Source organism: Paramormyrops kingsleyae, chromosome 22, assembly GCF_048594095.1.
Source record: "Paramormyrops kingsleyae isolate MSU_618 chromosome 22, PKINGS_0.4, whole genome shotgun sequence".
Taxonomy (NCBI): Eukaryota; Metazoa; Chordata; class Actinopteri; order Osteoglossiformes; family Mormyridae; genus Paramormyrops; species Paramormyrops kingsleyae.
Genome location: NC_132818.1, coordinates 3,370,886 through 3,395,135, shown reverse-complemented (window position 1 = coordinate 3,395,135; position 24,250 = coordinate 3,370,886). Strand labels below are relative to the sequence as shown.

General features: G+C 39.8%; 1 protein-coding gene across 1 annotated transcript; it reads left to right on the top strand.

Moving 5' to 3' along the window:
* The first annotated feature begins 1,685 nt into the window (after positions 1-1,685).
* On the top strand, positions 1,686-24,250 carry LOC111859752 (uncharacterized). Its single transcript, XM_023842722.2, has 4 exons — positions 1,686-2,149; positions 16,149-16,475; positions 20,051-20,275; positions 20,413-24,250. Exons 1-4 carry the CDS (start codon positions 1,798-1,800, stop codon positions 20,901-20,903), a joined length of 1,395 nt encoding a protein of 464 aa, XP_023698490.1. The 5' UTR covers positions 1,686-1,797; the 3' UTR covers positions 20,904-24,250.

The window sequence follows — 24,250 nt, the reverse complement described above, 5'->3', positions numbered from 1 at the left end:
GTTCTATTGAAATTACACCCATCATGATTTCTGAAAAGAAAGATTAAGTTATGCACACAGAGAGCTTTAATATTTTAAAGATATTTGCCTTAAACTATTAGTGCAAATGACGGATTACAACAGTGGTGTCGGATACATATATTTTTCTGGTTTGTACATGATGAAAATCATTAATCATGAAGAAGCATACAGTATAGGCTAGGTAGCATTGCCAAAAAAGTCAAATGTCATGCTACTCATAAATACCATTCTTATTTGCTGCTTTCAGGGCCTGGTAGAACAATGTAATTGAAATTTATCCGGTAACTTATTTTTTATTCTTGAACATTTTCGTTTTAAGATTCATTAACCTTTTGAGATTAACTCCCATTTAACTTTTAAAATATTTTTTCTATTTGAGATGTCGTGATTGTTATTATGCCTAATCTTTTTAATTATCTTAATTCTTTCAATATTCTAAAAATATGTTACATCCAGTTGATAGACATTATATCAATCTTTAACGTCTAAACCTCATTTGACTGTAAGTTATTACAGTAGACGTTTTCTGAAGTGAAATTATGCTTTTTTTGGCATTTGGACCGAACTATAACCATTTGGGCATTTGGGCACCACGTTCTCGGGGGTTACCAAGCAAGACAACACACCATAACTGCCCCCCGTCCCAGTCCCCCTTCCAAATTCCAATTTCCGAATGTCAGAACAAGTTAATGCGATTTCATATCTAATATATTTAACATAATTATCGATATCGTTCTTTTAATATGGAACTCATTGAAAAGCGTATGTCTCGTTTTTCCTATGATAGATGCGTTGCACAATTCCGTTAGCCACCAGTCAGCTCCGTTTCTTTCTCACGTAATGTCTTGTGTATGGTAAATTAGTATTTTGCTAGTTTGTTTTAATTTTAGTTAGCTAGCCAGAATCATGATAGATGTCAGCAGCTTAGTGGGTGTGAAAGAAAACGTAAAACATATGGTTACCTTGGAAAATGTGCCAGAAATTAGTCAAACCTGTCAGTTTTACTTAATTGTTACTTAATTGATGCTGTTTCTTGCAAGATCGTTTTTACATTTACCGTGTGTATATAACTAAAATATTTGTTGTTAAAAATTCGTTGTGATTAATGAATAAAGTTTGACTTGTTGCAGACTTTGTTCAGAATTTTTACACTTATGCATTTAACTTTTATCCAAAGTGACTTACAAGTCATGCAAAATCTACAAACCAATGCCAAATGTACAACACAATTACCACGTTGCTTGTGTAAACTTTTGTACCTTTCTTTGGCTTGTAGTTACTAGTGGGGGTGTGCTGGGTTATGGGAATTGGATTAATTTTGTGCTATTTGTAGGTGTGGTATTTAAAAACTTCCCACCTTAAACTTGCATTGTGAGCATCATTATTGCTTACATACCAACCACTTTGTGGAGAAATAATATAAAAAATTTGTAATACATCCAGGTATAAAGTGTCTATGTGAATTTCTTGCAGAAAAATACATAACAGGAAATACGTCCGACAATCTCACTGACCCATAATCCATGATATGGTACCACAACTATAAGTCATCAGTAGCAAGAAATAGGGTCTATGGTATATACGACTGGTTTTACTGCATTAAGGTTGTGGGAAAAATTATGTGTGCCTAAATACGTGCCATTACGGTAGTATTCAACGTAAACATGATGCGTAGATTGGGAGGTACTACGCTTCAATCAGTTGGTATTCAATTCTATTTGTCATTTTTGGGGGGAGGGGGAAGAATGAAAGAGGTCTTTCAATAAGGTGGAAGAAATGATGAACGGTTCCTTATATATTTCGTTCTTCCAAGGTCAGCTTGAATCTACAATGGAGCAAGTAGTGCAGCTTGCTGTCCAGGAGATAACCAAAACCGTCGGAGCGAGCTTAAATTCCCTGTTGTTAGAAACGACCGCCAAGGACCAGGAAAACCAGCGGTTAAGGTTAAGGCTCCAGTCGAGTAAGTTTGACTCCGGGGTGGCTGGAAATGCTTATGGTCACGGTAAAGGTATGGAGGAGGACTCGACGAGCGAAGATATAAAGATTCCGGTACACGCCGCCAATCTAAGCTCTCAACTCGCCATGCACATCAGCAGTTACAGACTGGAACAGAGAGGGCAGGCTGTCGGTAAGCTCTCTCGTAAACTAGTTTGTTTTCTTTTCTTTGGTCTAAATCTTTTTCCTGTCAGTTATTTTGACGTGATTTTTATTTTATATTTTGCTACGGGCATGTCTGGATGTTGTTTTCCGATGCTCTGCGCAGTGAAAAGCGTTGGAAAAAAAACCGTTTGCGTGACGTCAGGGAATTTGCAGGGCATGAACGCTGTAGCATCTACGTATTGCGCTGTTCTTTAAAATGCAACGTGTTAAAAATATCCATTCATTACGTTTTAAAATTCCATCACTGTAGATTTTGGAAATACCTGTGCGTTCATTTGGGACCATTCGTAATTACTGCCATCAATCGATATGAATGAATGCCTTTTATTGTCATTATGCACATGTATAATGAGATTAAGATATGCACTCGAATTAAATACATTCAGTGTAGTAGCATCACTTTAACATTTTATGTTAATATTTTAAAAAAACATGGCGACAGGAATAGCAATTCATCGTTTGGTCTAGGGATAAATGCAGAACATACTTATTGCACAGCTGTTAAAAAAGCGTACAATGCTAGCAATGGACCGAATGTCTTATCTGGTTGCAAATGTTTGAAAGGCATGAAGCCCACGATGGTTATCAGTGATATTAACATATTAGCGTTAATCATATAAACGCATTATGAAAAACCTTAAGGTAGTATCTACAGTATGAGTGAGAAATTCCAGTATAGCGAATATTGGGTAATGGTGTATTGCACAAAAATCCATTTAATCTTTAATCGATTATATTCTGATTTTGGAGCGGGTGATTTCTGTTCTATTTATTTATAGAATCCCTTTTTTTTCTCTCTAAAAATTTTACATTACATTTTATTTTCACCTAAAGGGATAGCTGCACCATGTCACCACTAGACAAATGCATTGGAGTACAATGTGCTTCTATGGTTCCCTGCTGGGTTGTGAAACATTTGAATACTGCTTTTTATTTGACGTGCAAATAAAATGTGCAATATTGTATGAAAAATTTTGGTAAAAGATAGAAAATGTCTGGGGTCTGACACGCAACAACTTTTATCTGTACTTATAATGATATGTGAACAGAGGCCAATTGGGTGTGTTACATGTCCCAAGTGTGGGGCTTGTGGGACAGGTTGTAGAACCAAAGCCTCCAAATTTACAGAAGATGGTATACCAAGTATCAGATATCATCGATAACAGGAAGCTTCAGGATTTTCATTAATTACGTTTTGTTTTCCTCTCATATTTACATGTGGCTTTGTAGCAGTTATGCTGTTACATAGAGAATAACTATCAGAAATTCACTCTTAAATACCAGAAAGTTACAAAGTAGTGATTAAATACTTAACATATATTTATAGTATTGACTATATGCTATATTATGCACTTTTTTCATAAGGCATAAGTATAGACATTATATTTATAATTAACTCATAACATACCAAATAAAAACCCTATGTTTCTTAAGGTAAATTATCATTTATCCATTGAAACTAACATTAACAAAATATTTGGAAATGTTTGTATCTCTCTCACACACACACAAACAATATATATGTACAAAAGTATTGGGACAACTTGCCATTGCATCCAAAGGAAATTTTATGACATCCCATTCTAAATTCATAGGCATCATTATGGAGCTGGTCTCCTCTTTGCCACTCTCCTGGGAATGCTTTCCATAAAATTTTGGAGTGTGCCTGTGGGAATTTTTGCCCATTCATCCAGGAGAGCATTTGTGAGGTCAGGCCCTGATGTTGGACATGAAGGCCTGGCTCCCAATCTCCATTCTTGTTCATATGCATACCAAGACATTTTGGAGAATTCTATGCTTCCAACTTTGTGGGAACGGTATGGGGTAATTTTCAGGGTTTGGGTTAGGCCTGTTTGTTCCAGTGAAAGGAACTGTTAATGCTTCAGCATACCAAGACATGTCGAACAATTCTATGCTTCCAACTGTGTGGAAAGAGTTTTGGGGAAGGTCCTTTTCTGTTCCAACATGGCTGTGCCCCAGGGCACAAAGCAAGTTCCATAAAGACATGATTGGGTGAGTTTAGTGTGGAAGTACTTATGGAATAACTTGACTGGCCTGCACAGAACCCTGATCTCAACCTCATTGAACACCTTTGGAATTCACAAGAAGAGTGGCAACTGTTATAGCTGCAAAGGGGAGACCAATTCCCTATTCCATAAACAGGATGCCTTGGTAGTCTTGAGACTTCATTGTGCCCTGCACAGATTCAAGGTTCCCCATGTCAAATGCAGCAGAGCCGCCCCAAAACAAAATACTTTTTGCCCCCTCCATGCTTCACAGTAGGTATGGTGTTCTTTTCTTTTAAAGCTTCATTTTTCCTTCTGTAATCATAGAGCTCATGTGACTGGCCAGAAAGCTCCAGTTTTGTCTCGTCAGTCCAACGGACATTTTCTCAGAAACTTTGGGGCTTGTCAGCATGCATTTTAGTGAATTCCACTCTGGCTTCTCTATATTTTTCTGGGTCTTCTTCCATGGAGTCCATTATTATTGGTGCAATCATAAAGTGATGTACCATGACCCTGGAGCTCAGCTTGAATGGCTTTGGATGGTTTCCGTGTCTCTTTTTCTACCATCCACACTATCCTTCTGATCAACCTGGGGTTGCATTTCCTCTTGCATCCATATCCTGGGAGGCTGGCTACAATCCCATGAACCTTATACTTTTTAATAATATTGGCAACTGTGGTCGCAGGAACATGAAGCTGCTTGGAGATGGTCTTATAGCCTTTACCTTTAACAAGGTCTTCTTTCTGACAGCTCTCCTTTGCTTTCTCTGGTCCATGTTCAGTGTGCTGCACACAATGATACCAAACAACACAGTAGCATGTTCTTTCCCTTTAAGTAGGCTGAATGAGTGATGAAAAGCTTGAAGGTACCTCTAATACTAACTAAGGTTAAACATTTAGTTTGAAAAATGATTGTAATGCAAGGATAAATAGTCTCTTTAGGGGTACCAACAAATCTCCATACTATTCTAATAAAATAACAAATTCCTTTTCATAATTTTTTTGGCTTACTGTATCACATACTAAAGGCATGCATTAGACAATTACCTTTAATTGAATCACTTTTCAGAAGAAATGAAGCATTGTTTCAATGAGCTGTAATGGTACCAAAAAAATTGTCCACATCTGTAATGCACTCCATAAGTGATAAGGACATATTGATCAAAACCTTCCTGTTTTAAGCATGATTTTTATATATTTCTGTGTGTCATATTACACCTAGAGATGAAACAATATGAACATTTTACATACGATTATATGGCCAAAATTCACGGATATTAATATTATCACAGTATTGTTAAAACAAACCCACATTGCATGCTGCGGCTGCATGCCTGTGTCTGGGACACTGTTGCTAACTTTTAGTTTATGCTATATAGTATTAATGTAACTTTTTTTTTTTTTTTTTCTTTTTAAAGCTTGGCAATCATCCATGGATTTAATGGTGATTAAAATTTGAAGCGGTACTACCAAATGTTTACCAGTAACCATTTAATCCCTAGTTACTAATGTATAAAACTAATTTTTCATCTCAGTTAAAACTCAACTACAAAATTATTTTATTTAAAGTTAGGGCAAGTTGTATATTTTGTAAATACAGTGCTCTCCATAATACTTGGGACAAAGACACATTTTTCCTTGATTTACCCCTCTGCTCCACAGTTTCAAATTTCAAATGAAACAATTCATACATGATTAAAACGCACATTCCATACTTTTATATTAGTTATTTGCATACATTTCGGTTTTACCATGTAGAATTTACAAAACATTTTATTCATAGTCTCCCTGTTTCAGGGCACCATATTGTTAGGAACAAAGCAATAGTGAATATATTAAAGCAGTCATGTTTAGTTCTTTGAATTTCCCTTGCATGCAGTGACTGCTCGAAGTCAGCGATTCATATACATCACCAGCTGCTGAGTATCTTCTCTCTACTGCAGCCTTCTTCAGCTCCTGCTTGTTTCGCGGGCCTGTCCCTTTATAATTCTTCTTCAGCATATGGAAGGTACATTCAGTTGGGTTTAAACCAGCTGACTGGCTTGGTCATTCAAGAATTTTCCATTTTTAGCTTTGAGAAACTTCCGTGTTGCCTTAGCAGTATGTTTGGGATCATCATCTTGTTGTGGGATGAAGTACTGTCCAATGAGTTTTGAGGCTTTTACTGGACCTTGAGCAGATGATGTTTCTATGTACCTCAAAATCCATTGTGCGACTACTGTCAGCAGTTACATCATCAATGAAGATAATTGTGCCTGTACCTATGGCAGTTATACATGGCGCAAGCCATAACACTCCCACCACCATGTTTAACAGGTGAGGTTGTATGCTTTGGATCTTGGACAGTCCCTATTCATCTCCACCCTTTCCTTTTGCTATCACTCTGATACTTGTACCTCTTGGTCTCATCTGTCCATGAGACCTTTTTCAAGAATTCTGCAGGCTCTTTTAAGTGCTTTTTCTCAAACTGTAATCTGGCAATTCTGTATTTGTGGTTAACTAGTTTGCATCTTGCAGTGTAGCCTCTGTATTTCTGTTCATGAAGTCTTCTGCAGACACACCTGCCTTCTGAAGACTGTTTCTAATCCTTTGGACAGATGTTTTGTGATTTTTTTATTTTTTATTTTTTTCTTCTTTCCCATAGTGAGGTTTCTTCTGTGATCGGTAGTGGAGGTCTTCTTTGGCCTACCAGTCCCTTTGTGATTACTGAGATCACCAGCGCATTCTTTCTTCTTAATGATATTCCAGACAGTTGATTTTGGTAATACTAAGGTTTGACCGATGTCTATAATGGTTTTATTTTGTATTTCAGCCTCATAATAGCTTCTTTGACTTTCATTGGCACAGCTCTTCTCCTCATGTTTAACAATGGCAACTACAGACTCCAAATGGTAGAAGCAAGCCTACGTAACTTATCCCTGCACTAATGAGGCAATGAAACACACCTGAGTAATCACAAACACCTGTGAAGCCAAATGTCCCAAACATTATGGTGCCCTGCAATGAGGGGGACTATGTATAAAATGTGTTGTAATTTCTCCATGGTGAAATCGAAATGCATGCAAATAACTTTTATGTTAAAGTCTGAAATGTGCACTTCATGTCTGAATTGTTTGATTTGAAATTAACTGTAGAGCAGATGGGTAGATCAAGGAACAATGTACCTTTGTCCCAAACATTATGGGGCATTAGCTCAAGATGGATAACAATATAGGCTTAAGCATTCATTTAAAAACTGCAGAAAGAGGGTAAATCCTTACCATGTTTAACATACTATTATAAAGCGGCACAGTTAAGAGCACTACATGCTGCTGTGACCTGTCGTATATAGCAAAGTGGAAAGACTTGGAACTCTCACAGCTAGATATTCCACTGCAATCTATATTAGGTAGCAAAATTTCTGTATAAGCAACACTTAAGTCAATGGAGTAAAGTCCATGCTCTGAACTACAGTGGCATGCAAAAGTTTGGGTACTCTTGCTTAAAAGGTCTGTTACTGTGAGTAGTTAAGCAGATGAACCAATCACCAAAAGGCATAAAGATGACACATTTTGGTATTTCTGGCAAGATTAGTGTATTGTTATTGTTTTATGCAATTATTGAGTGAAAAAAGGAAAGGAGCACCATGCAAAAGTTTGGCCCCCCAAGATATTTGAGGTCTCAGGCTACGTTCACACTGCCAGCCACATCGTTCAATTCTGATTTTTTGCTCAGATCGGATTTGTCTATCTTGACGGTTCACATTGATAAGTACAAGTGACCTGTATTTGACTGTAATGTGAACGCATCGGTCCTCCAAAACGTCACGCATGCGCACATTGATACGTTTTTACACGGGTAAAAAGCTGGTCGTAAAATTGGCACGTTGTGCGGCCATGACCGCTGCGCTGATTCGAGTCTTTTGCCTCCTTAAACTTTGACTTCAGGCTCTTTATTTTTCTTTGGCATTGTAGCCACGTTCGTGTCCGCGATGTGCCATTTCTTTGGCAATTATTTCAAATACTACTCTATTACGATATGTTCCTTCCAGTTTAGCTTGAACAGATTAATTTCCCCAAATATCAATTAAATCCCCACCTTCTCCATCCTTCCACTGACTGTTATCGCAGCTCTCCTCCATTTTTACCTTCCTGCGCTGCTGGTGCAGGCTGATGTCAGCGCATGAGTATAAGCAAAAAGCCACATGAATTCTGATCTGAGCGTCACATTCAGGTCGCATGGCCGCGAATCGGATACGTATCCGATTTAGTACCACATATGAAAGTGGCACAAATCCCATTTGAAAAGATCAGATTTGCGTGTCCACACAGCCCTGAAAAGATCAGATCTGTGTCACATTAAGGCAAAAAATCTGATTTGAGTCACTTCAGCATGGCAGTGTGAATGTAGCCTCAGATAACGTTTACCATTAGCTCATTAACACTATGGGCTCTGTTTTGACTGTAAAGCAAAGCACAGCTAACACTTATGGACATCTTCAAATCCATTTTGCTATTTTCATGGTGGAAAAAACTGACTTTCCAGCAGAACAAGACTCAAAAAGCTTGTCCTGACTCTTAATTATTCATAGGCGTGGTTTGGGCGTAACATGCAATGAACCAATCGGAATGGCATGTCACCTTATCTTTAAAAGGCAACGTCGCATGATCTACGGCAGATTGCTATTACAGTGACGTGTTTGCCTGGCAAGCCAGATTACCTGTTTACACGAGGAAACAGATGTGCTCGTGCGCAAGGTAAAAATGTGCAAGCACATCATCTATGGGAGCCCGACAGTTCCTCCTAAGCCTTTCGAGGTAAAGTAAGCATGGGATGAGGAAGCGGCGAGTGTGTCTTCGTTTTCTGGCATCATTGGATTACTGCTCAGTGCCTAAAGGGGTATAATGATGTCTGAAGAGGGGCAAAATGTAAGTTTGCTGCTGAACGAGCTTGTTTTGGGCTTGTGTTGTAGCCAGTTGCACAGGGAACATGTCACTGGTAGAGGGAAGAATGGATTTAAATAAATACCAGCAAATTCTGGACACAAATATCACACCATCCGTAAAAGAATAAAAGTTGAGGTTAAAAAGAGGATGGGTTCTACAACAAGATAATGATCCAAAATACACCTCAAAATCTACAATGGAATACCTCAAGAGGTACAAGCTGAAGGTTTTCCCATGGCCCTCATAGTCTCCCGAACTAAACATCATTGAAAGTCTGTGGATAGATCTTAAAAGAGCAGTGCATGCAAGACGGACCAAAATTAGAAACCTTTTGCAAGAACAAATGTGACGAGTAATAATTGAAAGACTGGCTATAAAAAATGTTTGGAAGCTGTAATACTTACCATTTGAAGGGGTTGCTTCTAAATACTGACCATGTTGGGTGCCCAAACTTTTGCTTTCAGGCCCTTTTATGTATTTATTTAAACAGTATTTTTGTACCTGTGAATGATGTAATCATGCTTTGTCATGTTAAACTTTATGCCTTTTTGTTAATTAGTTAAGTGAGCAAAAGATGAAAATGAGAAAAGTTTAACAGACATCCCCCCCCCCCCCCCCCCAAGGGCTCGATAGCAAGTGCCTGGTGGCCATGGGGCCTGGCCGGGCACAGCCTGAAGATGGAACGTGGGTCCCACCTCCAATGGGCTCACCACCTGTAGGAGGGGCCAAAGGGGTCGGGTGCAGTATGAGTTGGGCAGTCACTGAAGGCAGGGACCTTGGCCGTCCGATCCGACTGCAGAAGCTAGCTCTAGGGACATGGAATGTTACCTCTCTGTTGGGGAAAGGAGCCTAAGCTGGTGCGTGAGGTTGTGAGGTTCCAACTAGATATCGTCGGGCTCACCTTGACACATGGCTTTGGCTCTGGAACCTGATCTCCTTGAGGGGGTTTGGACCCCTCCACTCTGGAGTTGCTCGCAGGGAAAAGCGCAGAGCAGGGGTGGGCATACTTATTGCCCCCTGGCTGGACGCCTGTACATTGGGGTTTACGGCGTTGGACGAGAGGGTAGCCTCCCTTCACCTTCGGGTGGAGGGATGGGTCCTGACTGTTTGTGCCAAATGGCAGTTCAGAATACCCACCCTTTTTGCAGTCCTTGGAGAGGGCTCCTCCTGGGGACACTCTTGTTCTGCTGGGAGACTTCAATGCTCATGTGGGCAATGACAGTGAGACCTGTAGGGGCATGATTGGGAGGAACTCCCCCCCCCCCCGATCGGAACCCGAGTGCTGTTTTGTTATTGGACTTCTGTGCTCATCATGGACTGTCCATAATGAACACCATGTTCAAACATAAGGGTGTCCATATGTGCATTTGGAACCAGAACACCCTAGGCCGTAGTTCAATGATCGACTTTGTGGTCATGTCATTGGACTGTCATGGGGCATGTACACTTGGGTGAGGAGAGAGGTGGAGCTGTCAACCGATCACCACCTGATGGTGGGTTGGGTCTGCTGGTGGGGGTGGAAGCCGGTCAGGCTTGGCAGGCCCAAGCGTATAGTGAAGGTCTGCTGGGAACATCTGGCGGAATCCCCTGTCAGAAGGAGCTTCAACTCCTACCTCCGGCAAAACTTTGCCTATGTCCTGGGGGAGGTGGGGTACATTGAGTCCAAATGGCCCATGTTCCACGCCTCCATTGTAGAGGCGGCTGTTCGGAGCTGTGGCCGTAAGGTGGTCGGTACCTGTTGCAGTGGTAATCCCTATACCCGCTGGTGGACACCGGTGGTGAGGGATACTGTCAAGCGGAAGAAGGAGTCCTATTGGGCCTTTTTGGCCTGTGGGACTCCAGAGGCAGCTAATGAGTACCAGTGGGCCAAGCAGAACGTGGCTTTGGTGGTCGCTCGGGTGTGGGAGGAGTTTGGTGAGGCCACGGAGAACGACTTCCAGACGGCTTTGAGGAGATTCTGGTCCACCATCTGTGCAGCGGTGCAGTATCAACACTGTTTATGGTGGGGATGGGGTGCTGCTGACCTCAGCTCGGGACGTTGTGGGTTGGTGGAAGGAATACTTCGAAGACCACCTCAATCCCACCAAAACGCTTTCCAATGAGGAGTCTGGGGACTTGGGGGAGGGCTCACCTATCTCTGGGGCAGAGGTCGCTGAGGTGGTTAAAAAGCTCCTTGGTGGCCAGGGGTGGATGAGATCTGCCTGGAGTTCCTCAAGTTTCTGGATGTTGCAGGGCTGTCCTGGTTGACACGCATCTGCAGCATTGTGTGGACATCGCGGGCAGTGACTCTGGGTTGGCAGACCGGGGTGGTGGTCCCACTCTTCAAGAAGGTGGACTGGAGGGTGTGTTCCAACTATAGGGGGATCACACTCCTCAGCGCCTCTGGTAAGGTCTATTTGGGGGTCCTGGGGAGGAGAGTCCGTCGGATAGTCGAACCTCAGATTCAGGAGGAGCAGTGTGGTTTTCGCCCAGGCCGTGGAACGGTGAACCAGCTCTATACTCTCGGCAGGGTCCTGGAGTGTGTGTCGGAGTCTACATGTGCTTTGTGGACTTGGAGAAGGCATTCGACCGTGTCCCTTGGGGAGTCCAGTGGGGAGTGCTCCAGGAGTATGGGGTGCCGGGCTTCCTTATAAGGGATGTTCGGTCCCTGTACGACTGGTGTCAGAGCTTGGTCTGCATTGTTGGCAGTAAGTCAGACTCGTTTCCAGTGAGGGTTGGACTCCGCCAGGGCTGCCCTTTGTCACCGATTCTGTTCATAACTTTTATGGACAAAATTTCTAGGCGTAGCTAGGGCAATGAGGGTGGTGACCTCAGGATTAGGTCTCTGCTTTTTGCAGATGATGTGGTTCTGTTGGCTTCATCTCACCGTGACCTTCGGCTCTCACTGGAGCAGTTCGCAGTCAAGTGGAGGAGTTTAAGTATCTCGGGGTCTTGTTCACGAGTGAGGGAAGGATGGAGCGGGAGATCGACAGGCGGATCGGTGCGGCGTCAGCAGTGATGCGGGCGCTGCATCGGTCTGTCATGGTGAAGAAGGAGCTGAGCCAAAAGGCAAAGCTCTTGATTTACCAAGTCAGTCTATGTCTATGTTCCTACCCTCAGCTATGATCATGAGCTGTAGGTAGCGACCGAAAGAACAAGGTCGTGAATACAAGAATCCGAAATGGGTTTCCTCCACTGGGTGGCTGGGCTCTCCCTTAGGATGAGAAGTTCGGTCATTTGGGAGGGACTCAGAGTAGAGCCACTGCTCCTCCGCATCGAGAGGAGCCAGATGAGGTGGCTCAGGCATCTAGTCAGGATGCCTCCTGGACACCTCCCTGATAAGGTGTTATACACATGTCCCACTGGGAGAAGGCTCCGGGACATGCTGGAGAGACTGTCTCTCGGCTGGCCTGGGAACACCTCGGGATTCCCCTGGAGGAGCTGGACGAAGTGGCCGGGGAGAGGGAAGTCTGGGTTTCCCTGCTTAGACTGCTGCCCCCGCAACCCGACCCGGAAAAGTGGTAGAAGATGGATGGATTGATGGATGGATGGATTAACAGACATTTTAAGCAAGGGTGCAAAACCCTTTGCATGCTATTGTATGAACTTGGCCTGATTTCTCCATAAACCTTGACTTTCCTTAAACTGTTTTCTAAGTTATATTGGACTTTTAGTGATGACCAGGTTACGAATAAAACATTTATCTCCTCAGTCGACCACTGGGGTAATTTCTCCTAGCTAGAACCATTGACCTTCGCTATGTTTTCAGCAAACACTATCAACCAAAACATCAGACAGCTCAGCCAGCTCCGTGGGGTGGTACACTGCCTGTTCTCCCTCTCACTGAGTCTTCAGAAGGTGCCTTCAGCTCTGGAAGACATTTGGTGTGGTCTCTGTTCCAATGAAAGGGCACTCCAGCTCCCTTGAAGACTTTACATCTCATGATGATCTTCAAGGGGCTGGTACTGAAAGGGACCACCTGGATCCCCTGCTGACACACCTGACATACCTCTTCAAAACTGCGTGGTGGTTGAGGTTGAGGTGTTTAGATTGACAGACTAGGGTGCTGGTCCCAGTTTTTAACAAAGATGACTGGAGGATGTTTTTTTCTCAGGAAAGTAAAAGTTTTTAGATTATAAAATAATTGGAGAATGCCAATATCTAAAGCTATTTTGCAGAGTGTTTTGTCCCTTTGGGTTAATTTGTACCTTTGGAAATATGCATGCACAGGATCGTATGAAATTGCAGCATTTTATCAAATTAGCCAGTAGGGTCATTGGAGTTGATCAGGTATTTGCAGCCCAGCCATACAATGAGCTTATTATGGGACAAAACAAATTTTAGATGATCCTACACATCCCCTGTTCTTGAAGATTTTCAGAAGTCGTAGGTCGAATGGCAGAATTCTGCACAGAGTAATCAGAACAACAAGGTAGAAGTCATTTGTGCCATCAGCAATTAGACTGCACAATAACAGACAAAGTATATCTGTTGTACCTTAATTTTACCTTTTTGCATATATCCATGCGATTTTATTTATTCTCTTGCCCTTTCTGTATTTTTGTCATGTTTATACTGTGGTATGTTTACTGACTGTTTGTCTTGTCATCTGTTTGAATGCTATTTGTCATGTGAGACGTGCAATGTTGACCACATGAATTTCCCCTGGGGGGATGATATATTTTGTACATCATCCACTACTAGGTGGGAGCTGAATGTGAGTTCAACCATCAGGCAAAATAAACATACTTGTTTGCCAATATTACATCTGCCAGAGGGTTCCCTATGGTAAATTTAGCTGCAGTTTACCTGAAACACTGCAGTACAGCCAAACTAAGAAATTATTAGAAATTACTATAGAAATTTCCTTCTGCAATCTAGACATGCAATTAAGTAAATTGGTTTCTCCAAATAATTAATTTTGTGTCAGTGTGCATCTTGTCCAAGGTACACCTCTGTCTTGTGCCCTGTGCTGTCTTTGATTGGACTCCCTGACCCTGTACAGAATACATGCTTAGAAGATGAAAGGATTGGGATAAACACGTGAATTTTGGAATCGTAGGCCACCAAACATTTTTTAAAACCTTTAATGAATTTACCTTTCTGCCAGCAAAATGGTAGCACTTCACATTAACTGCACCTTCATAATGCCTTTAAAATACATTTGTAGACCATTCAGTGCATAATGCATTCATAATGAAGGACATTCATAAGCAGCAAGTAGACCTTGACATCCTAACATACGTACATACCAATAACAGCTTTAATATACAGTGGTACCTCGGTTCTGGAACTCACTAGAACTCAAATTTATTGAAAGTCGAACAAACCAGTTTGACCTAGAACTCGATCTGAATATCAGAAGTCGAAGCGTGAACGCCAACCTAATATAAATTGTACGTGCCAGGAAATGAGTCATACTTAGGGATGGGAATTGATGATTTTCACGATTCCGATTCCATTTTCGATTCTGTTTAACAATTTGATTCTTTATCGATTCTCCTATCGATTCTTATTTTTAAAAAAGGAGAGAACACACAGGTCAATTAGCTTAGAACTTTGTTTTATATCTTATCTTTGAACAAGATAGATAAGGGTGCCACGGGGTCCCCAGAAAAAAAAATTGTAAATGTAAAAAAATAATAAAATAAATAAATAATTCTGTAGCAATAACAAAGTATAACATAAATTATTCTGTGGCAATTACACAAGAATGTCCAGTGACATTTGCACTCTCCTTTTTAAAAGTACAGTATATAAATCAACTAACATAATATGCAATGTTAGTTGATTAGTTCCCTGCTGTATTAACAGGAGAGGACGTGCAAACGTTACCGCTGCTGCTGGGTTGAGATTCACTAGTCCGGAGCGGATCAAAAACACGACATTCATTTAAGGTTATCACGTGTTTTGTGAGCAAATGCTTTTGCATATTCGTAGTGTTTCCTCCCTTTGATGAAATCTCTGCTTTGCAAGTATTGCAAGTTGCCCTGTTGTCATCCTTTCTCGTAAAGTATAACCAAACTTTTGAGCGTTTGTGCCGCTTAGGCGCCATGTTTTCTGCTGGGTAAATGACGCTACGCAACGTGGTGACATCATTGGAGGCGACTGGAATCGATAGGGGAATCGTTTGCAAAAATGGCAAACAATTCCAAGGAATTGAAACAGTGGGAATGTTTTCGATTCCCATCCCTAGTCATACTACAATGCAATTCTTACTTGAATGCCTTCTTCACAGACTGGACGATTAACCAAATAAAGCAGCGCAACATTACAGTAACTAACAATAAATAAACCACTAGCTTACGTGTACTATTAGAGCATTTATGTCATGTATTTAAACTTTATTTTATCTGGTAAATTAACTGAAAACCAGTTCTCACTGCTTTGTGTGATATTTGGGAGAAATAGCAGATTACGCATCAGAACTGCCTGGGATACAAACGTCATGCATGTAACTAAACTCTTCAGCCAATAAGGGCAAAGGTGTGTCGTCACGGAGGCGGTTCCAGTTTGTGCAGCCGGGTGAGATGTCGCAATGCATCTAACCGTAATGCATTGCGTCAGGATCAGAATGCGTTGCTTTAAGCCAGCGCTGTAAGCAAGTCGAGCGTACCCAATGATCGGACTGGGGAAACAAACTGAAACGCGGACTTAATACAGAGGACTTGACAACAACCAGAAACAGCTGATCACATGGGGATCCCACACGAGGTTAACGAGGGGGCGTGGCACACGGGAGGAGCGGACGATTGGATAAGATCTTTATCGTTTTGGAAGCCATTAAGAAAAAAATGCTGCTCTTGTTTTATCCTGTTCATTTTGTGTTTAAATGCTAAAAAAAAACATATTTAGGTGTAATTTTGGGGGGCCGGGAACCAATTAATTGGTTTTCCATTATTTCTTATGGGAAAAATTCGATCAGAACTCAAACTTTTTAGGATTTGATCCGGAGTCCGGAACGGATTAAGTTCGAGAACCGAGGTAACACTGTACATTAATAACAAACATTTCCATAGTGCTATTTATTTATGTATGTATGTATATTTAATTACAGATCAATTGAAGGCTGTGATGGAACAGGTACTGAAATTTGCAGTTTTGGAGTTAACGAAGATTGTAGAAGCCAGCTTTGATGACCTGCTTTTGGAACTGGTGAAAAAGGAGAAAGAAAGCAAAATTCTGAAGCAAAGTTTGACAGAGGGTGATCAGATTTCAAAGCAAGATTGCAATATAGATCTTAAATCCCCAGAAAACCATTCAAGATGCCCCAGCAGTTCAGATAAAGGTGACCAGGATAAAGAGTCATCTCAGGACCCACCAAGTAGTAAAAGCTGTGGAGCAGATGTGGAGCATAGTGAGAAACCAATGAATGTGGAAACTGGTAAGTTTTACATTTTTTAATTTCATTTGTCATTAATACAAGTTTACTCTTGTGTTCCCCAGATATGTAATACATGTGGTTTTTGAACTGGTCCACACTAACACATAAACTTATCTTGTTAGCAGGTTAACTCAAAGAGTAATTTTCAGGTCTTTTTCATATTTTGCAGGCACATTACATTGGTAGAGATCTGAAAATTTTGAAATAAATTGCACTAAAATAGAAGCAGCACTGCATTGTGATAGTGAAGAGAATGGCAGCCTCACACACTTGATGTTATTAATGTGATAACTCCAAAAGTATTTTACAGATCTGGAGAAAAAATTCTACAGATATTGAGACAGTAGTTATAGCTGACAGCAGAGGGCGAAAAGGGAGGCTGCAGCACCATCTTGTGAACACAGCCATCTGCCATGTATTCTGTGGATCTTTTTGCAATCTTCCCAGGAACATTGTACAGAACAGTGTTTCTCAAACTATGGGACACAAGATGATTTTCTGAATGTTATAAAATAAAATTTATATGCATATATATTTTTTGTCCCCAGCCCCACCACTCAAATTTTATCAGTAGTAGTCTGGTAGCTGGTCAGCAAAATTGGGTAATTCGAAATTATCATGGGAAATTTACTGTTGGGAAAATTAATCCCTTGTCCTAAACTACAGAAAATTGCCGATTGTTCAATGCACTTATCGCCATTATTTGAATATTTGTGTCTTTCAAAAATATTTCAAGATTTTTCAATACTCTCTATCTGCATATGAGATACTCTTGGGCAGGAAGCACGCCCATTTTCAAAAATGGAGATATAAGTGATCCTTCAGATTATAGACCAATTATCTTGATTAACTGGAAAATTGAAGGAGGCAATAATCCAGGGAAACATTATTGAATACCTAAACACTAATACCATTCTGAGGGACATCCAGCATGGGTTTAGGAGGGAAAGGGAAAGATGTTACAGCAGGACCTCGATCTAATTAAAGACTATGCTGATAAATGGCAGGTGAAATTTAATCTTAAATATTTTATGGGTTCAACTGAAATTAAGGAAGCTGATTACGGGAAAGATCTGGGTGTGTACATTGACACTTAAATGTCTCACTCTGCCTTTTTAACTGCTTCCCCGCATTGGCAAAACGAAATGCTAGGCTGCATTTCCAGGTGTGTAGCGTTTAAATCAACGGATGTAATGCTAAGACTATATACAGTGCTCTCCATAATGTTTGGGACAAAGACATTTTTCCTTGATTTTACCCCTCTGTTGTGATCTGTTGGACAGGCATTTGGGGATTTTTCTTTCCCATAGTGAGGTTTCTCCTGTCATCAGCAGTGGAGGTATTCCTTCGCCTACCAATCCCTTCGCGAGTACTGAGCTCACCAGTGCATTATTTCTTCTTAATGATATTCCAGACAGTTGATTTTGGTAATACTAAGGTTTGACCGATGTCTATAATGGTTTTATTTTGTATTTCAGCCTCATAATAGCTTCTTTGACTTTCATTGGCACAGCTCTTCTCCTCATGTTTAACAATGGTAACTACAGACTCCAAATGTTAGAAGCAAGCCTAGGTAACTTATTCCTGCACTAATGAGGCAATGAAACACACCTGAGTAATCACAAACACCTGTGAAGCCAAATGTCCCAACCATTTTGGTGCCCTGAAATGGGGGGACTATGTATAAAATGTGTTGTAATTTCTACATGGCGTAACCAAGATGTATGCAAATAACTTTAATATAAAGTATGGAATGTGCTCTATAATCATGTCTGAATTGTTCGATTTGAAATTTTAAACTGTGGAGCAGAGGGGTAAATCAAGGAAAAATGTGTCTTTGTCCCAAATGTAATGGAGGGCTCTGTAATTCTCTCAGTTTACCTTCAATACTGTGTCCAGGTTTGGTCACCTTACTTCAAAAAGGACATCGCTGCTTTAGATGGGGTCCAATGCAGGGCTGCAAGAATGATACCTGGCCTTAAGGGGGATGTCTTGCAGACAGAGGTTGGCAGAGCTGAATTTGTTTAGCCTCAGGCAAAGGAGACTAAGTGGTGACTAGATACAGTTATCCAAGAGTAGGGGAACACTTTAGTTTGGATCTGAGAAAGAAATTCTTCTCATGGTGTGTAATTAAAGTATGGAATAGTCTGGGGTAGTGCAAACTAAAACCCTAGATTCCTTCAAATTTGAATTTTGATGGGCCAAATGGCCTCCTCTCATTTGTAACCTTATGTTCCTAACATTGCACATTGATCACATTTAAGTACTGCCCTACAGTATCGGCCGATGCTGATTATTAATTTTTTGTAATGAATATTGGCTGATACCAATTTTATCGTAAGGATAAGTGTTCCATTGCACTACTTTTGGACTGCGCAACAGATCTTATCTGTGTGTAATTAAAATCAGATTCAACCTGCACTATATAATTATCCCCAGTGTTACTTGAACCTGATGATCTCACTGTTTTTACTGATAACCAGTTTGAGCTGCACCAGTGTTGCTTGAACTGCATTACTTTTGTTAAATTGCGTTACTTTTGCTATCAGGCCATTATTCCTAGACTGGAATTGATTAGTCAATAAAATGTTGACATTCTGATGTTAGTATTTAATGTTTCCATTTAAGTATTTACCTCTTAGTTTTTCAGCAAAAAATTCAACAAATCAGTTAGATTAGTTGATTAATAGAAACCTACTGTTAGGTGAAAATACATTTTAATACAGTGTACATCATAGTCTAACCTACCTTAAACATGATTAGAACATTTCCATGATCCTACAGCTGAACAAAATCATAATATAATAAAGTGTTGAATATCTCATGTAATTTATTGAATAATGTACTGAAAGTGAAAAACAGAACAAAATGGAATACCCATTGTAAAGTCAAAATATCGTAACACGAACCATCGCAATCCAGGGTGCATCTGTATAAATATTAAAGGAAAGACTCTCTTGACATCTGTTTTGGCATTTATTTGTATAACTGAAATCTACCAATATGCTAATTTAACATATTCTGGACAGTCCTCCACAAATATTGGTTAGTATTTGAAATTTTGGCCATTTTCCATGATTGTAATATTACAGAATCTGTTGGTTTTAGAATACATTGATACCTGTTGCTTGTCAAATCAGCATATGGTTGGGATGTAGGTAATGGAGCGCATATATATATATATATATGCGCGCTCCAGTATATGTGTGTGTGTATGTTTTTGCAAACAATGTGAGAAAGCACCACTATATGGCTTTGTGTTATGACCTCTTATTCTTCCTGTTGTGCACATAACTGTAGGTCATTTTAGAATGGGAAAATTTGGAAGATTTTTGCTCAGCTTTAAATGTATTGAAGGTAACTTTGAAATGTGTGTTACTACCTGAAGTCACAAATGTTCTTTACATGTCTTGACTAACTTAGTGTGTGACTGTATGAGTATGTCTGTGTGTGTCTGAGGGACTGGTTTCCCCATCTTGTATTCTGTGTCTTGGGCTCTTTGTTCTGGTATGGACAGTATGTACTTCAGTTATTATTCGATGGACTGACTAACTCATTTCCCTCTACATGATCAGTGACAGGGAAGCAGACTGTCCTTTCTGTAGCTCAAGACTGGGTACCCATTCTGGATAAGGTCTTTGGCCAAAAGTGGTGCAGCGACTTGTGGCAGAACAAAGAGCTCGAAGGTGAGGAACATGTGGTCGCAAACAAGACAGGCGCTACATCCATGGCCACCCCAGATGGTGTCATCCCAGAGAAGAAGGATGCCCTCTTCACCAGCCAGCAAGAAACCACTTCAGGTAGGATGGATGTGTGGAGTAGGCACCACAATCATGGAGGATTTTACTCTCACTGTTAGAACATTCAGATGTACAATCAGTCAATGCAAAGTTTTGTATGGAGCAGATATTTAATTTTGGTTGATCTGTTTCCAAAGGAAGTTCCTTCATGTATGTGCATCCATCTGTTGGCGGAGATCACAGCCCCTGCCCATCTAGTGATGACCTCCAGCTCAAATCTCCCTCCATACTGCACAGACTCCTGACGATTCCATCGCAAGGGCTCAATGAGCTTCTCTGCTCTAACCATGACATTCCTGTTGAGCCGTTACCCACGTCTTCTGGTGCATCACCAGACACACATGAGCATCAGAGGGAGCCACAGGTCCTTAATGTAGATCAGCTACTGCCTCCTGGGGAAGAGGAAGCAGGTGAAAAGGAGTATGTGGAGGCTAAAGCCCCAGTGGGGAGAAAGAACTACACCTGCAAGCAGTGTGGAAGGAAATTCAGCCGACAGCCCCTGCTGAAAGTCCACCAGCAGACGCACACCACCGGTTCTCTGGTGCGCTGTTCGCTGTGTGGGAAGCGCTTTTCCCATCCTGAGCGTCTGCAGGCACATCTCCGGACTCACAATACCGCAAGAACTTGAGCAGTTACATGACATCTTCATATATCATCAGACACCTGTGCCTCTTACATATAGCTTTTTACTCCATTTAGTTTACTAAATGAAGGAAGCCGTTGGGCTGGCATTTCAGTACATGTCATCTGTAGTCTGCATTAAAGGTAACTGAAGAAAGATGACACCAAATGGAACTTAGCTAGAAATGGACAATGGTTTACAGTAAGTTGTCTTAGTCATGCAGGTGAACATCATACAATAAACTACTGATCTCTGATAGCAAAGTAGTCATAGTTTATAACCAGTGACAGCACTGATCTTAGCATGAGGTAATGTAGATTGACAAAGAGAGTAAGTGCTCTGAAATTTAAATGACCTTTTCATGTGTTAAAAATATGTTCAAACTATGTGAACTAAGCGTCATGGTTAAAATTCAACATAATCAAAAGAAACCTATCTAACCATTATAAAGATTTTTAATAGTGCAGATCTGGAATTATGCATTTCACAAAATGAAATGGGAAACATCCAAATGCTTCTGCAATGCAGTTTTTATTACCTTGGCAAAAAAGTCAAATGTATCAAATCTTAAATTAATCTGCTTTGGGGGAGATTACAGACAACCCAAAAGAAACCGACATGCAGATGTAACAATAATTTGATACATTTTTACATACTTATTCTTGTTTTCAGCCCACTTGCAGAGCTTAGTAAAGTGTGAATATGTGGTTGACCTATTTCCAATAGAAATGCACGTTGTTATAATGCATACATTTTTTAAATAAGGGACTTCTGATGCTTGAATATGTTTCCCAGCTTGGGAAAAAGAAAATACTTATTGTAAACCAGAAACAGGTAAAAATATTGGTGACTTAGTACACAGTAATGCAACATTCCCTTCCAGCAAGCTTAAGCGCATCTGTTTTCTGCAATGTTCATATTCACAAAAAAGTAGAAAACAATTGGATTCAGGAATTGGCATATAATGTTCATTATTTTCTTTTTAAAATTATTTTATTGTGGATTTTGCTTTAATCCTGTTGAAATGTTTACTTTGTTTACATTTTTAAAGGATAAAAATGTAATTTACCCTCAGCAATAAGGATGGTTGAGTATAACTCCCTGGCTTTTTACATTTTTATATCATTGGCCATAGATTGAACACCAACTGTTTGTCTGCTCTGTAACTAGTAAAAATCAATTGTAGGTTGCCACAAAGCTCAACACGGAAAAGGTAAATAATTGGCATTACCAGTGCATTATGCAGTATGTCCTCCTCACCAACAATAGAGACATTCCATTTTAAATTTTCATTTTCTCAAGTTTGATTTCCATATACATATTTTCATATAGCCAATGTTTATCAGTGTAAGAATAATGGGGCAGTATGGACCAGTACTCAAATAGACATTGACTGACACTGTAGCTTCCTTGGAACAAAACTCAGCTGACAGAGTTGCTACTAGCTATATTTATTATTTTATTATTTACATATGTACCTCTCATTTTTAAATTCCATGCATCTGTTCAGAGGCACAGGACTCATGGGGCGCAAGGCAGAGGAGACCTTGGGTGTGACATCGGTCCATTACAGGGTGCTCATACACATTTTTTTAACAGTTCAAGTAAACCCACACAGGCATATGGAGAACCAGAGGCAGGATTTAAACCCTGATATTATTTGTAATATCTGTTTGCAGAATGAGAATATTACAATTTTAACTACTTATTTCCTTCAGAATATTGAAGAGTCCCACGCTGGGTATGAAATATGGTGATAAGGCTATCTTAGTATCCTTCATCTACTGCGTGCAAGGGTGAAATTTAAATTGTATATATCATGCTAAGAGAATGCAAACTGTTTTGGTAAATGAATTTTCAAACATTTTAATGACCTCTTAATTTTACAGTAATTCAGGATGGAATATAATCTTTTTTTTCCTTTATATTTATCTGTTATTTTTGTCTTCAAATGTATAGTATATTACAACTCCAAAAACTTTTTTGACCAGTAAACCTCAAGCTGTATACGTCACATTTTATTCTACTAATAAAATCAAATACTGAATAGCTATTATACCATGTTTTGTTGTTGCTGCTGTAAAGGTCTTTTTAAAATCAAACATGTACATTAGTCTACTTAGTGATAGGTTGGTGTTATTTTGCATATATCTAGTATTTCTCTGAATGGTTACTAGCACACACAATACAATATACAAAGTGTAGATGTTTAATTTAAATCTGATGATTGTGACACAAATGTCATTTTATTAATGATTTTTGACATATTAACTATTTTGAGCCATTTTATGAATTTGTTTTCATTTCTCAGTTTTTAGTCATATTCCATAAGACCACATTACTAATATAAAAATGTATTTCTGAATCAGATTGATGCAGTTGCCTATTTGTCACCTAATTTGAGCAGTTTACATTTTTTGTCATAAAAATAGGCCAGTTAGTACACATTAATTTATTACCAATATCACTTTCTATTCGCTGTATTTTCTCAAGTTCACATCGTTATTTTTAGTGATTCACTCAGGGTTTATTTCAGTGTGTACTGTACCAAACAGAACTAAGACACGTCCAGGTAAAGAAATTAAATATGTGATGTTTAAAATATTTGTGCAATGATGTGAAACTAAAAAAACTTTTTTAGGTTATTGTAAAACAATAAGCCTTGAGTTGTCTATTGCAAGGACTTGGTTTGAAGTTTGTTAAACAATTTTATATATTAATGCATGTTTTTTGTTTAATGCGTACACTAACAGGTTGCTTCCAATGAAAAATGAAAATCTGGCTTAAAAAGTATGTCACATCCAGGGAAAAGTCATTCTGAATGAAGGGACAACATTTTGCCAGGTATTGGAATTGCCAGATGTTCTGACACTGTTATTGAAGCATTCAGTTTATAGAATTCTTTACATAATAATTTATAAATATTCCCTTTCAGCTTAGGTTTGATTGCTAATCAATGACAAGAAGTATTGCAAGGTGTTTGCAGTAAGTAGATTGCGGAGAGGCTACAGATGCAGTAAAGGGGGTGGGGGTGGGGTAATTGGTGCTCATATTTTTTGGGCAGGGGCTGGAAAGGAACATCATGCTGGTTACCTAGGAGGGCTCCAGCTAAAACTCAGAGGAAATGTAGATCTGATTTCGTGCTTCAGTCCTTTTGACTAGTTGTAATGATTTTTTTTTCTGCTGAAGAGTAGCCCAGAGAACGGTGTGCTTTTTTCTCATATATGGAACTTTTATTGAACTCATTTTTGAAACTGATTTGTATTTACTGATGTATTTTATTGAATAATTTAATTTCTATGCTTCTGCATTTTTGTACAATTTGTTAAACCAATAAAGGCACATCCTGTTAA

Coding starts and splice junctions, on each gene's coding strand:
- LOC111859752 (XM_023842722.2), top strand. CDS start 1,798: ATGATGAACGGTTCCTTATATATTTCGTTCTTCCAAGGTCAGCTTGAA. Junction 16,476..20,050: donor ACCAATGAATGTGGAAACTG/GTAAGTTTTACA, acceptor CTACATGATCAG/TGACAGGGAAGCAGACTGTC. Junction 20,276..20,412: donor CCAGCAAGAAACCACTTCAG/GTAGGATGGATG, acceptor CTGTTTCCAAAG/GAAGTTCCTTCATGTATGTG.